Genomic DNA, 14,113 nt, shown 5'->3' with positions numbered 1-14,113 from the left:
AAATAAAGGCATTTTAACAATATCCTTAGCTCTAGAGCGAATGTCTGGAGATATTGGCTATATTTGGTTGGCCTAGTTTAAATAGTTTTTGAGTAACTCAGAGTATTAATCAGAACAGTTTGCACTCTCAAACTCTCAGTTTCACCAGCAGGTTCTCCCTTAATGAAACTTACTGTACAAACCTCATTTTACTTTGAATAACTCTCCCCTGTGGAACAACACATTCTTATATACTCCTGATTATTCAGAAGTCATTTTTTTTAATAACTTGGATGGATAAACTACTTTGGGCTGTATCACATTTAACATTAAGTTTCTCAGTTATAGAGTTTTTTTGTGATAAATTGGATTTTAATGTGCATTTAAAGAATCTAAAAGTATTCAAAGCCAACCTTTTGAAGAAAATGATGACACTGATTATAGTGCATTCAAATGTTGTGTCTGTGAGGTCACTTGGTGTTGAAGGTGTCAAGCCTGTTATCCTAATCAGATGTGAAATAATAGTTCCTGCAGGAAAACAATGATAAAGTAACTCAGAGTGTATTATTACCACAAGTTAGCTTGTATTCATCAGCTGGTCATCAGTGGTTTATTTCAGGTTTGCTTTGGTTTGAAATACATTAGGTAAATAGACATATTTTATATGTTACAGTTTCCCTCCAATGTTCTGATTTATTTCATTTAACTGATAAAAAATGACTTTTCCTCGTTAGTAAACAATAGCCTATAGAAATAACTTAAGCCTGAGTGCATAGGCTATGTTTCTTATAAGCTATTCAAATGTCGCCACCATATTTAAAGTAGTTTAATTGAGGAATATGTTGATTTCTTTTTCATACAGTCGGCTTATAGCAGCAGGAGAAAGTTGAATTGTTGAAATGTGTGCCTGAATATTTGTATTTGGAAAACTGGACCGCTTTGCTTTGTCCGCTCGGTCTTTAGCTGTGCGCGTCCCCGCGAAGAGTACGCGGCCCTCTTCACGTCACACGCATGCAGCTGTGACGTCACATACATGCGGCGCAGTGCAGCAGGATCTCCTCTCAAGTCTCTACTGTTGTTTGTAAGGTTTTAATGTTTCAGTCTGAGAGTTTAATGTGTCACGGCGTGTCCACACGAGTTAATGTTTAACTTGTGGAGAGTGGCATGACGTTAAAACACGACGTGCATGTTGAAATCAGTCCGAACAGACCGCCTGAACTGAACACCACGGAGGAGTTTAAATCACCTTTCAGGTTTAGTTTATATAAAGTTGAAAGAAGAGGATGTCCGCTCTGAGAGCTGCTAAACAAGCTCTGAGGAGAGAAATCAAGCGACGGGTCTCAGCTCTGAGTGAAGAGGAGAAACTACGACAGTCTCTGGTGGTTTCTCAAAAGGTAAGAGAAACACCGACAGCAACTATTCAAAACATTAAAACATGTACAGTTACACTTTATATTCAGCTATTAGCTTTTCTAGCCAAGTTAAACACAAATACAATGTTAGTTTTTCTCATCAGCTTTTTCCAGGATGATCTTTTCAGTGATTACTCAGTTTAACATTTATATTATTATTATATTACTTATATTTTATTTAGGTCAATCACAAGTCTATGTGTAATCTATCTTCTTCCAAACACGTGACAGAGCTTTAATGTTTCAGGTAGATTTATTCTATAGTGTTTATGGAAAATCGAAAACTCCATGAGGAAGTCAGACTACCCCTGCCAAAGTTTTCCGTGAAGTTATGTAACAGCTGTGGATCAAATTAATTATTACACTGTCCACTTTGCTTAAAGAGACTTGAACTGTTAGATAAATAATAAACACACTCACACAGTTCAGTTTGTGCCATGTAGATTTCTACTCATAACTCAAAGATATTAGCAAAAGTTAAAGTAATAACAGTCCTAACAGCAACATCTGTGGCTGAGACTTGAAGCAATGGCATTAGGTAAAAAAAAAGGTCCAACTTTAAAGCAGAAATAAACATGTTTACAGCCTGCTACAAAAAAAACAAACAGCTTTAGTCTATAGCTTTTTTCTCTATTCATTGTCGTGTGGGCTGACATCTTTATAGAAGTCGTTGGCTGCTCTAAATCTGTGGAACAGTTTACCTGTTAATATCAGAACTTGTAAATATTCCTTATAAATCCTGAGTTCCATCAGAGCTGAATTTAACATTATGATAGATGCTAAAAGTTTGTCAGTCCTCTCTGGAGAGTCTCTTTATTTTTACACTATCACACCCTTTAAAACTGAGGTACAGTAAAGACATGAAGACTCAAAGATGACCCAGAGCTCAGAAGCATTTAACACAATCAAACAAACACATGAATGTACTAAAGTGGAGAACAGAACAGAATCTTTGAACTCTGCTCATACTCAACCTTGAGGACTTCGTACTCAACCCCGATCTGTCCGGTGATCGTCAGGGACGCCCCGATTTATTTCAAACATGTTTGATATTTAGAATTTAAAATCTTGACGATAACATCATGAAAGGGTCCGGCAGAAGTTATGTGTGACTACAATATAATCACGAGAGACAAAGGAGGACTGTAGTCATGGCGACCCGGCGTTTTCTTTTTTTTTTACTTTTCTGTACAGATCATCAGTGCAGGACTTTTCTGAAACTTGTATCCATATATCTACGATTGTATCAACTTTTCTATATCCTACAACAACTTCAACTTCCTTTTCTTTCACCAACCATCGTCCTTTGTTTTTTTCAAATTAAACTTTATTAACAATTGTCAACGCTCCGTCCTGATTTCACTCGTACAGTGTGAACTCTCCGGCCGTGCCCGACAATCAGGTCGTACAGTGTGAGCACATAAGGTCTGGTCGGGCGTCATAAACGATTCAGTCGTACAGTGTGAGCACATAAGGTCTGGTCGGGCATCATAAACGATTCAGTCGTACAGTGTGATGCCACCTCGACTTTTATACAATCTGGGAAAAATCGCACAGAGTGAGCCAGGCTTAACACACTTTAAAATGTAAGTAGCTAGTATCAATTTCAGTCAAACTAGCTAGTTCCATAGCAGCTGTTGAGGTTGCCAGGCGACAGGAGCAGCACTTAAAAACAAAAGGGTAAGGACGGCGACAGGTGGGGACGCATATGGGGAATCCACCGTAGACCAGACTGCAAACTCAGGAGTCCAGTAGACTGTTAAGGGTTCCTACCCTCTGGGTTTCTGATCATTGCTCATTTGAACTTTGGCCTCCTCTGCTTTTTCTTCTAGCTGTTCAGACATCCTAAGTATGTGTCATGTCAGCGGATAGCTGTGTTTCTCAGTATGCATGATGAAGTGCGCACCGAAGAAATCATCAGAGATGTTTTCAAACGGGGGAAGAGCTGCTTCATTCCCAGATATGAGAGCAGCTCCAGTCACATGGACATGCTGCAGCTCAGGAGTGTGGAGGACATGAAGACGCTGCCTCTGACGTCCTGGAACATCCAGCAGCCCGCAGAGGACGACCACAGCAGAGAGGAGGCGCTGTCCGCTGGTGAGACCATAGTTGACTGCTCTGCTGTGTTAGAGAGTAGAGAAAACAACAAAAGGTCCTTGATACTCAAAGAATGGGACTTTAAAACTCCAGTTTAAACGCGTAAACAGCGACACCTTCAGGGCAGAGTGAACCTTTGCACATGTTTGGAGTTAGACCTGTTGGCCCCAAAATGACTAGTGGGTTTAACTAAATTTAGGCCTACAAAGACCATTAAATGTTGTGTCTAAGATGTAATGCTGCAGCACACCACTAGATGAGGCTGTAGCTCCAGTTTATGGATCTTCTCTCTGGCTGTACTACCTCAACATATTATGCAGGTCAGTGTTTGCAATTGGTCTTCAGGTAAAGCCTTATGTATACACAATGCCAGCGGTCTGTACTTACTTTATTCTTTTCTTTGTCTAATCCTGTACTGTACATTTAAACATGCAGAAAGAGAAGTACAATGATTCTCTTACAATATAGAGATTATCACTGTATTGTGAGACGCTGTGATCCTACTCAGTCTGAAACGATAACACAGCTCATCAGCAGACAACGACAGGACGAGGTATGCTTCCCCTCAGCTTAGGTAACTTGTGGTTAATTTGAGTGTTTTCTTAACAGTATAAAACCCACTCTGCAGATCCCCTCATAGAAACATGCTCAGCTCATTAATACTCAGTCTGTTTAATCCCGTACTTCACATGCTCATATTGTAAGCTTTCTTTATTCTTCACCTTTAAAATACAACTAAGGCCTGTCCTTTACTATTTTTAGGTGTCAAGGTATGATGATGGTTCTGATCTTAGATTGAATCAGCTGTGATTATGTCAAAGATTCACCAGCAGGTGGAGCTGTTGTTGCACTAAAGAGGTTTATTTACTCATTCATACAGTGTGTGTGTTTGTCTGGACCTCTAAAGGTTAGCAGACATTTTCAAACCTGTATAACTCATCACACTCTCTGCTCTGACTCAACAGGTGGTCTGGACCTGATCCTGATGCCAGGTCTGGGATTCGACCGCTCAGGAAACCGTCTCGGGCGGGGTAAAGGTTTCTATGACACCTACCTGGAGCGCTGCATCAGACACCCTAAAGGGAAGCCCTACACCATCGCTGTGGCCTTCAAAGAGCAGCTGTGTGAGGAGATCCCCGTGGATGCCAACGACGTGCTCATCGACGAAATCCTGCACGAGGAAGATGAGTAGCCCTCAATCACCAGAACTAGAACCTGACTGTTTACCGCCCGACGTCAGCCAATGTTTAACCGGCCTCGAACGTCGACACTAACAGACTGATCCACTGCAGATACTTTCATGTTTAAGCAGAAATATTACAGCGGGAACATCAAAGCTGTGTTTAGACTGAGGATGTCTCAATATCAGAGATAAACTTTGAGATGATTCCAGTCAAAATCTAAGAATATCAACACCTGTTTGATACCATGGCAACAAGAATAGAAATCCTTGACCCCCAATATTGTGCAATTTCTTTTTTTTTTTCATTAAAATTCATTTTATAAAAATGATTATTTATGTATTCATGACTTATTATCATCAACACATTTCTTTATGATTCTGTGTCTTATTGGCTCATCAGCAATGAGATTCTTCTGATGTTCTTTCATGTTACAAGAATGTCAATGTTTTTTTGGACAGATCAGCATCATGATGTTTTTATTTCAGCATCCTCTCATCCCTCTTTATTGTTATTATATCTCAGTGAAATCTGTGTTTTGGGTTCAGAGCACTGCATTAAGAGATTTCAGGCAACTCTAGTGTGAAATGTTAGATTATCTTTGACTTTGCTCTGATCGCTGTTTAAAACGCTCGATGAAAACCCAGCTGTCATTAATGGTAATGTCTCCACCTGTGTTAAGTTAATGTTGTGACACAGGTGTCCTCTCTAATGTGAGAATGTTTTTCTAAAGCTCTCAGCTCCAGTCATCTCAGAGCTAATTACCTCTGCTTTGAATTATTCCATCACATCTGTTATAGTTCCTGAAGGATGGAGAATGGTGCATGTCATACCCCTACATAGGGAGGGTATCAAGAAAAACCTCAACAACTACAGGCCAGTTTCAAAACTGGAATCTTTTATATATATAATCAATTAAAATACTTTCTATCCAGAGCAAGTCTTGAGCCGGTGCCCATCAGGGTAGAGCCGGGCACTGAACTGTCACAGCTGTCTCTGAGTGAAAAGTGCTGCTACAATTGTCCATCAGTATTAACTTATCCATTCATACACATTCACACCCAGCTGATGTAGCATGTGGCTGCAGGAACTGGGGATCAAACCCCTGACCCTCCTGTTGAGAGACGACCTACTCTACCACTGAACCACAGCCACGTTTGTGATGCTGATGGTTTGTTTGGGAAAGCACACAAGCAAACAAAAGAACAAAGAAAATGGCGGCTCCTGCTGCCTCTTTTGAGCAGGTAAAACACCAAAAGGCCCACCTATAGGTGCATGCAGGTCCTCTACCTGCTGTATATAATAACCTGAGGTGCCCAAAGTGTTTACACAAACACCAAACGACACCAAAAAAATGATAACGCTAAACTCAACATGCCAAACAAATAACTAGAAAAGGAAAATCTAACATCATTTACATGATACCAAAATCAGCATTGCACCCACACACCGGAAGGAACAGTCAACACTCAATAATAATTAAATACATTCAACATTAAACATTAAAGTTTAACACAGTTCTGCACAGTGAATAAAAACAGCTTTTACTCCAAAGCATTTGTGCACCAACAGCACAAACTAATCAGAATCAGAATCAGAATCGGGGTTTATTGCCAAGTACATTTACACATACAAGGAATTTGTCTTGGTGTATTGGTGCTAAACAATTAACAAGGAAATAAAGCAGAACTAGCAACAACTTAAACAATACAGTATAAGAAGATATTACAATATATAAAATAGAATTTAAAAATGTAAAAGTTAAAAAAATAAAGATAAAAAACACAAAATGTGTTTGGTAGGCCTTGGTAGGCCCGGTCAGAAAGAAGGTTCCTGGTTTGAACCCCCATCAGTCAGCCTGGGACAGGACCTCTCTAACCCCCCGAGTGTAGCAGCTCCCTCCAGAAGTCCACAGACGTGCTCGTTAGGGTGATTGGTGACTCTTAACTGCCTGTAGGTGTGAACGTGAGTGTGACTGATTATCCGTCTTTGTACGTGAGCCCTGTGATTTACTGGCGATGGTGTAACCCCGCCTCTCGCTCAATGACAGCTTGATCCAGCTTCCCCCCCCCCCCCCCCCCCCCAGGATGAGCAGCATAGATGGAAGATGGATGGATGGAAGTGCAACATCACTGTTTCAAACTGCTAGCTTATGTCTGTTTACATTGGTACTGTGTGTGAATGTTTCTTACTTCTGTGTGTCCCTAAACTTTCTAATTTAAGATTTTATCTTTTGAGCTCCACTTATAGGCTTCAGGCTGTGCAACGGAAGTTTGTTGTACCTGTACAATGCTAATAAACATATTCCTATTCTAAAAACCTGTATAAGACAAATAAAACACATGAAATTACATATATCACTAATAAAAACATAAAACACTTACAAAAAATAGATATGTAAAGCTGTACTCAGAACTAATATGAAGGTGTGTGTAATCAATTGATGAAGAATCATAATTAAAAACAGTTACTTAAGAAAAAAAGTCTCCTAAAGAGGCAGCAGACGTTTGAAGGAATCAACATTCTGACCACCAACTCGCACATTGCTGCGTTCATGGCTAAACATTAGCCTTGCTTACATTCAGGAGGGTCGGCTAGTTAAACTGAGAGGGCTGCAAAATATATCCAATCAATAAATATTTTCACATTTTCGTTCATCAGATGATTAGGTAGTTCATATTAATCCTATACTTTCACCACGATGGCAAAACACACCCTGTGTCGCTCCAGCACTGTCCTGAGAAAAGAACTAGAAAAGACACACATGCACCCTGCACACACAATGTCTTTGGGTAGATTTGATTTAAATTTTTTATTTTTTTGCAATTCTTATGGTTAAAAAATAGGTAATATTGGTAAAAAGTTCCCATTTTGATACAGTTCACCTGCTGACTTATATTCTTTGAGGTTTTATTTACTACCCACTTAGTTCTTTTTTAAAGTGCACCGTCTCCAGTAATCAAGATCTGACACACTGAACATGAAAATAAACTTTTACAGTTAATCCAATGATTATACAGTCCTCTGCTAATCTTCTGTTATTTCAGGTGAGAGCTTTGTGAACACAGATTGCTCTGTTTGTAAATAAACACATATTGTTTGACGTTTAAATGTGAATTCTGTCACTTTGTAGCCAAAGCTAAGAGGTGCAGCCGTCACTCAACAGAGGCATTCTTACAGTAGGTATACTGAACACACACCTGTCCTTCAGGCATCAATAGAAACACACTAACACTAACCTGTTTATTGTCTTCAGCTCTGTCTCTGAACACCTGCTGGTCTGAGAGCGCACACACCTCAGAGCTCCAGATAGAGACATGCACTGACATTTGATCTCATCAGGAAACACATGAATGCTCTTCAGTAACATCAAAATCCCATATGGTAAAGACAAAACAAATAAATATACATAGAGTTATATACATATTTAAGTTCTGACCCATATTATCAGAACCATGTTTGTCCGATTAGTGGTTTTTTAAGAACTACACAAGACCGCCGGCCACTGCCAGCTCAGCAGCAGAGACATAAGGCCTGCCTGTTGCCGGCAGTGAGGACAAGGAGCCGGGGCCGGCTCGAGCTGGGGCGGACTGGTAGTGTCGGTGCTCTCACTGTTTGCCTATGGACACAGACATAGAGTCTGTTTTCTGAAAGGAATTTACAAGATCAATTCTGGAAGAAATCTCTGAATCAGTTGAGGAAACGGTCTTATGTGTTGAAGTAAATATGTCTATAAACCTAACCTTAGTGGGAGTGGCCTGCGGTGCTGTGCATTCTGGGATTTGGTGTCTTTCATCAACATGAGCCAAAAACACACTTTCTGTCTTTTCTCGGCCAAGAAGGCACCAACTTCAAAATGTATTTCACATTTCTACATATATCACCCAATGTCAATACAGATTCATGTTTCAACGGGTGAACTACCCCTTTAAACGTTGTAATGATGCTTCCAACGCTTTTGATGGTGTTTACTGCAGTATGTAACTTTGACAGTGGTCTGAGGTCATGTCTTGTAAGTGCATATGGCTTTACAGCACTAGTTCAACACAGCAGCCTTCAGTTTTCAAAACACGTCTCTGTGCTATTTGACATGGCTGAGGACAATGCCCCCGCAGCAAGAATGTGAGAACGCAGCAGGATGTTATGGAAGGTCCTAGCAGTTTTGGTTGCAACCCCAGGTTATAGGCCCTCATGTCATCCCCCACTCTCTCACCCTGATTTCCAACATTTTCCACTATCTTATAAATTCACCAAAGTAAATGTGAATCAGGTCTGCCTTGTTTCAGAGTTAAACAGTGGAGGAGGGAGTGAAACGTGTGTGAACTGCTGTGATTTCATTAACACATTCTCTTCCAAACCCTACCACCTCTCTCCCCCTCCTGAGGAGTGACATCTCACCCTACAGGTCATCTCCATTTGACCTGGACATCCTGTCTACCCCCCCACCCTCTCTTCCTCTTCATTCACCTCTTTGTACACCCATTCTTTCTCCACTGTTTAAAAACAATTAAAAAAAAACTCAAAGAAAACAATAAAATATCTAGATACAGAACTTGAAGGGTTTTTTTTTTACAGAGAATATATACACAAATTATTTTGCATGCAGAATTTTGTAAACCCTTGATTTTTAAAGAAACAGTTTGCATAATTCTAAGTTTTCTTTAAAGCATCCATATGTAGGAATTTGGTTTGGTGCACTCTAGCGCCCACCAGAAGGTCTCTGAGTGTAACTGCGCGGTCAAAAGAACGGGCAAAGTGCTGTTAACTCTCTTAGACAAACAGAGGGCGCAAAGTTGGTAAGGAAGTTGTGAAATAGCCAAAAGAACAATGTTGGCTGACAAGGTTCAGTAATATTACTGCATTGTGTCCAAATATGACTCTGCTAGCGTCTACAGCCCGTTATTTGCAAACCATTTAGACTTTAGACTTTATTGTCCATATGGGGAAATTCTGTTTCACAGCCCCGTTTCTGTCCAACAGAAAATTCCCACCAAAGAAAAGTACATACACAAAACCCAGTGTACAAAACAAGGTTAAACAGCAATCCAAAGTACCCACTCTGACCTGTTCAGCGGCAGCTAGAACAGCAGGGATCAGGCTTTTCCCAAGGCGAGCCATCCTGCTTCCTCAGTGCTCTGTAGTATGTGTATGTGTAGTAACTGTAACCATGACGTCTATAGACCATGGTTAAATTGTTACATTAACATTATCACATGCTAGTTGTGATAGGTTGTACAGCTAACTTGAAACGCAACAAGGAAAGAGACAACTTGTCGGCGTATAATTGATTTATTTTCTTGTAGGCAAAGCTGAGACATAACTCGGGTTTGATGACTTTCTTATAAAGCTGCATAACAATAACAATAACAATAATATCAGCAGGGAAGTTACATTTTAACCTCTGGCTCGGCCACTCTCTCTTTTCTCTTCTGAGCTTCACCTGTCACCGTCCTCTTCCATCTCTTAGCCTCATTCGTTGTCATCAAACAGTACAGTGACGGGTAACTGGCTTCTTTGTAGCTGAAGGCTGCTGTGTGAACTATAGTGCTGTACACACTGCCAGAGTTACAAACAGCGCCAAAAGCAGTCGACTTGTGGACCTGGGGCAGACACCATTCTTCCTGTTGCTAAGTTGTTGCGCTGTTTTTTATTTCCCTAACTAATTTTTCATTTATTTTTCATTTATTTATATTTGTGTTTGTTTTCTCACTACTCCCCACTAAGTTCCACACTTTAATGCATTACACTGCCATGAACACATTTCACACCTTTCTAACACACTACCTGAACATAAAAATCATTGCTTGACTTTCATCTCATTTAAATGTATTTTGTCTGTATTGTTGCTCTGTTTCTTTGGTTATGTTTTACTAGTTTGTATCTATTTTGTCCTTTTATTTATTTATTTTATTTTTTATTTTTTATTTTTTTTATTTTTATGTTTTTAATTAATCTATTTTTATTTTTTTAATTTATTTTTAATTTTTAATTTTTGTTTGTTATCGTTTTAGTTGTCATGTCTATGTCATGTTTATATATTCTTGTTTCATTTTGTTCACCTTATCACCAATAAAAAAAAAATCTAATAAAAAATTCTAATAAATAAGTTGTTGCACTGTTAGTTCAACATTACAACTATTATTTTAAGTTGGAAAAAATAAATATTGTTGCTTTAATTGACCTGACAGGTGCATGCTTCAAAATCGACCTCCTCTTTTCTTTCCCTCACAAACAATCTAAAACCTTTACAGGTCAAACAGGAGCGCATCAAAATGAGACTTGGATTGTAATTACCAATTCAAACCACAGAATAAAGAAATATAGCCCTGGCCTGACCCTTACAAAGACATGCTCTACATAAAGGACTGGCGCATTCTGCAGTTTAGGTTCAACATTAGAAGAAAAGACAGTCAATGATAGATTTTTGACATTTATTTTTAGCACACATTACTCCAGGTCCAAAGCCTGATGGAGTAGCACATTGTGCAGAAAGCAGCAGGTTCTGAATCAAAAGCTGGATGTGATGATAAAGAGTGTTGATACATGCTGGGACACAGAGTACAAACTGATAAACTGTTTTTTGTGCTTGTCCACAGCTTAAAATGATTATAGTGTGAACATTTACACCGGGACCATCTTCACTCGTTCTGCCCTGTCAGATCCGGTCCTTTGTGTCTCTGTTTAGTACAAACATTGCACACACACATTAACATGCATCATGCAGACAAGTCTTGACTGTAACACCTCTGCTGCTGGTCTTATCGCTCCCAGCTGAAAGCAGCCTCCAGAGCACACAGTGTTTCATTAAACAGCGTCCCAGTGTTTACAGGATGATGTTTTCTTTCTCTGAAACAACAGCATCCATTTCCACTCAGACCTCACCGCTGACCTTGAGATTGAAAACGCAAGCAGCTTCTTCCTCCTCCAGCCAAGATTCCCTCTGAGTGTGCTCTGGCTCGGTGTAATTACTGCAGCTCTCTGCTCAGGCAGACACGGTGGAGAGATTTCTGGAAACATACAGTATGTCTGTCTTTTTAGGTTTTTCCTCACAACACGAGTCAGACTGATATAAGACTGAGACTGATACTCTTGTATTATAACACTAGAGATGTTTATTTGTCTAGATGGTCAGGAAAGAGCCATTGTTTTTTTTTTTTATCAGTGAACATGTATACCTCTCTATCTCTCATTTTGAAAATATGCTCTACATTTGATCTCAGGTGTCTTTTTTTTTCTGCCGAGCTAAAATAAAAGGAATACCTCTCCACTTTATAAAGAAAAATCCTAACTTGGGGCGCTGGTGGAACAGTGGTTAGTGCACGCGCTCCATGTACAGAGGCTGTAGTCCTCTAAGTGGGCAGCCTGGGTTCAAATCCCACCTGTGGCTCCTTTCCTGCATGTCATTCCCTACTCTCTATCCACTGTCCTACCTCTACAATAAAGGCACAAAAAACCCCAAAAATGAATCTTTAAACAGGTCGAGTTGGCTTTCTTTTTTCCCCACTGTCCAACAACATGTATCTGTGACCCCAAAAAAAGATCCAAAGTAAATATTACTGTCAAACGTTTTTTTCTTTGTATTATATATTATATTATATATGATATTGGGGATATTGGGTATTCCTGATCAATTCTTGATCAATATTCTGCCTTCCTTTGTACATTTATTGGATTCCTTTACCGACCTACATGCATCATTTTAAGAAACTCAGAATCAAACACAAAAACAATCCTTCAGTTTTATTTGCCTTTATTGTTCGGGAGGTTAGCATTCCAGGATCGCCACTCCACCCTCCTCCGGTCCAAATACGACTGAGCCTGCTACAGGCAGACCCAGACAGGAAGTCAGACAAGGGCACATATAGAAAGCATCTTGTACATTTCAAAATGGAATACCATGTATGGACTCCATTTTATCCATTTTGTACAAAGTCGGGGCGCTGGTGGCGCAGTGAATAGCGCGCAGGCCCCATGTAAGGAGGCTGTAGTCTTCCAAGCGGGCGGCCTGGGTTCGAATCCAACCTGTGGCTACTTTCCTGCATGTCATTCCCTACTCTCTCTCTCCCTGATTTCCAACTCTACCCACTATCCTATCTCTCTAATGAAGAAACAAAATGCCCAAAAATAATAATAATAAAAAAAAGAGGTACAAAGTGAACAGAAAATCACCCTCAGAAGGGCAAAGTGTCCTGTTGTTTGCACATTTGTTTCTTCATTCCTGTCTGATCTTGTACTACACCTGTGATCTTGTGCTGCGCTCTGCTGCGTCTATGCTTCAGAAATTGGACCCGGAGGGGTAGGGCAAAACCACAGCTGAGATGTTACGCTTGCACACACAGATCCTGTGGAATCCACCACCAGTTAAGTGTTCAGTTAAGGGCTCAGTGCAACCACAGGATAACCTGGAGGCAAAACTATCAAAACCACCAACCAAATTAATTTAGTCTCTGGGATACCGGAACAGTGGGGCTGTTAGCGTCTGCCACCAAGGGTGCTTATAACTCCAACCTCCCAATGATCCAAAGCCCAAATGACCAGTGTCGAGTAAAGGGGAGTGGCTTAGCAATGGAGCTCGGTTAGCCCTGCATCCCGGGGATGACCCGACAGAAGTCTCTCACTTCTCTCTAAGTTTTCTTTAATCACTCATCCATTTTGATTGTATTCAGAGAAGAGCTGTTCATACTTAGGGGTGTGGCTGAGTTGACTTACCACCAGTGGTGTAAGAGCATAGTTTTGGCTTTTTGCAGCAATTGCAGGGTTTTTCATTCGTTCCACTTGTTTTTGACTTTTGCATGTGCTTTTGAGTTTATACTCTTTCTGAATTTGCTCTACTTATTTCCTAATGTAGTCGTTTCAGCTGTTGCAGTTCAGTCGCCCTTGTCAGCCGTGGAAGTTTACAGATTGCTGGAATGAAAAATGAAAAGTATGCAGCCGAGCAGAGAGCAGGCCTCCAGCATCAATCAGCATCAAACTCTTACCTGTACATACTTAACATTTCTGCGTGTTCACTAACACGCTGTGCTGCCAGGAGCTGTAAATGCATTTAGATTCAAAGGAGAAACAATTGAAAACTGTCTTCCTTTTCCTAATTTAGGTCAGTCACATTTCAACGGAACTCCGGGAACGTCCTGGGACTAGGGACCTAAAAACTAAACCTCACATTTTCATATCATGAAATGTAGTCATGAAATGTTAATAATTTGAATTTTTTTTTTCTCCAACCTTTCGCCTGAGGTCAGGGCGTCAAGCCTGTCAGCAGACTGAAACCATGGCGTGATTTACGAGGGAGAGATTTCCAATCTTAGCTCTTAACAAGTGTCCACACCTTGTAATTCATTTCATTCATCACACACACACACACACACACACACACACACACACACACACACACACACACACACACACACACACACACACACACACACACACACACACACACACACA

General features: G+C 40.2%; 1 protein-coding gene across 1 annotated transcript; it reads left to right on the top strand.

Moving 5' to 3' along the window:
• Positions 1–1,012: 1,012 nt before the first annotated feature.
• On the top strand, positions 1,013–5,000 carry mthfs (5,10-methenyltetrahydrofolate synthetase (5-formyltetrahydrofolate cyclo-ligase)). The gene is made up of 3 exons (XM_020631465.3): positions 1,013–1,373; positions 3,224–3,488; positions 4,454–5,000. The coding sequence occupies exons 1-3, from the start codon at positions 1,263–1,265 to the stop codon at positions 4,678–4,680; spliced, it is 603 nt and encodes a 200-aa protein (XP_020487121.1). The 5' UTR covers positions 1,013–1,262; the 3' UTR covers positions 4,681–5,000.
• Positions 5,001–14,113: the final 9,113 nt, after the last annotated feature.

The sequence above is a fragment of the Labrus bergylta genome, chromosome 3 (genome assembly GCF_963930695.1).
Source record: "Labrus bergylta chromosome 3, fLabBer1.1, whole genome shotgun sequence".
Taxonomy (NCBI): Eukaryota; Metazoa; Chordata; class Actinopteri; order Labriformes; family Labridae; genus Labrus; species Labrus bergylta.
Note: the sequence above shows the minus strand (reverse complement) of the source record. Positions and strands in the feature narration are given on the sequence as shown.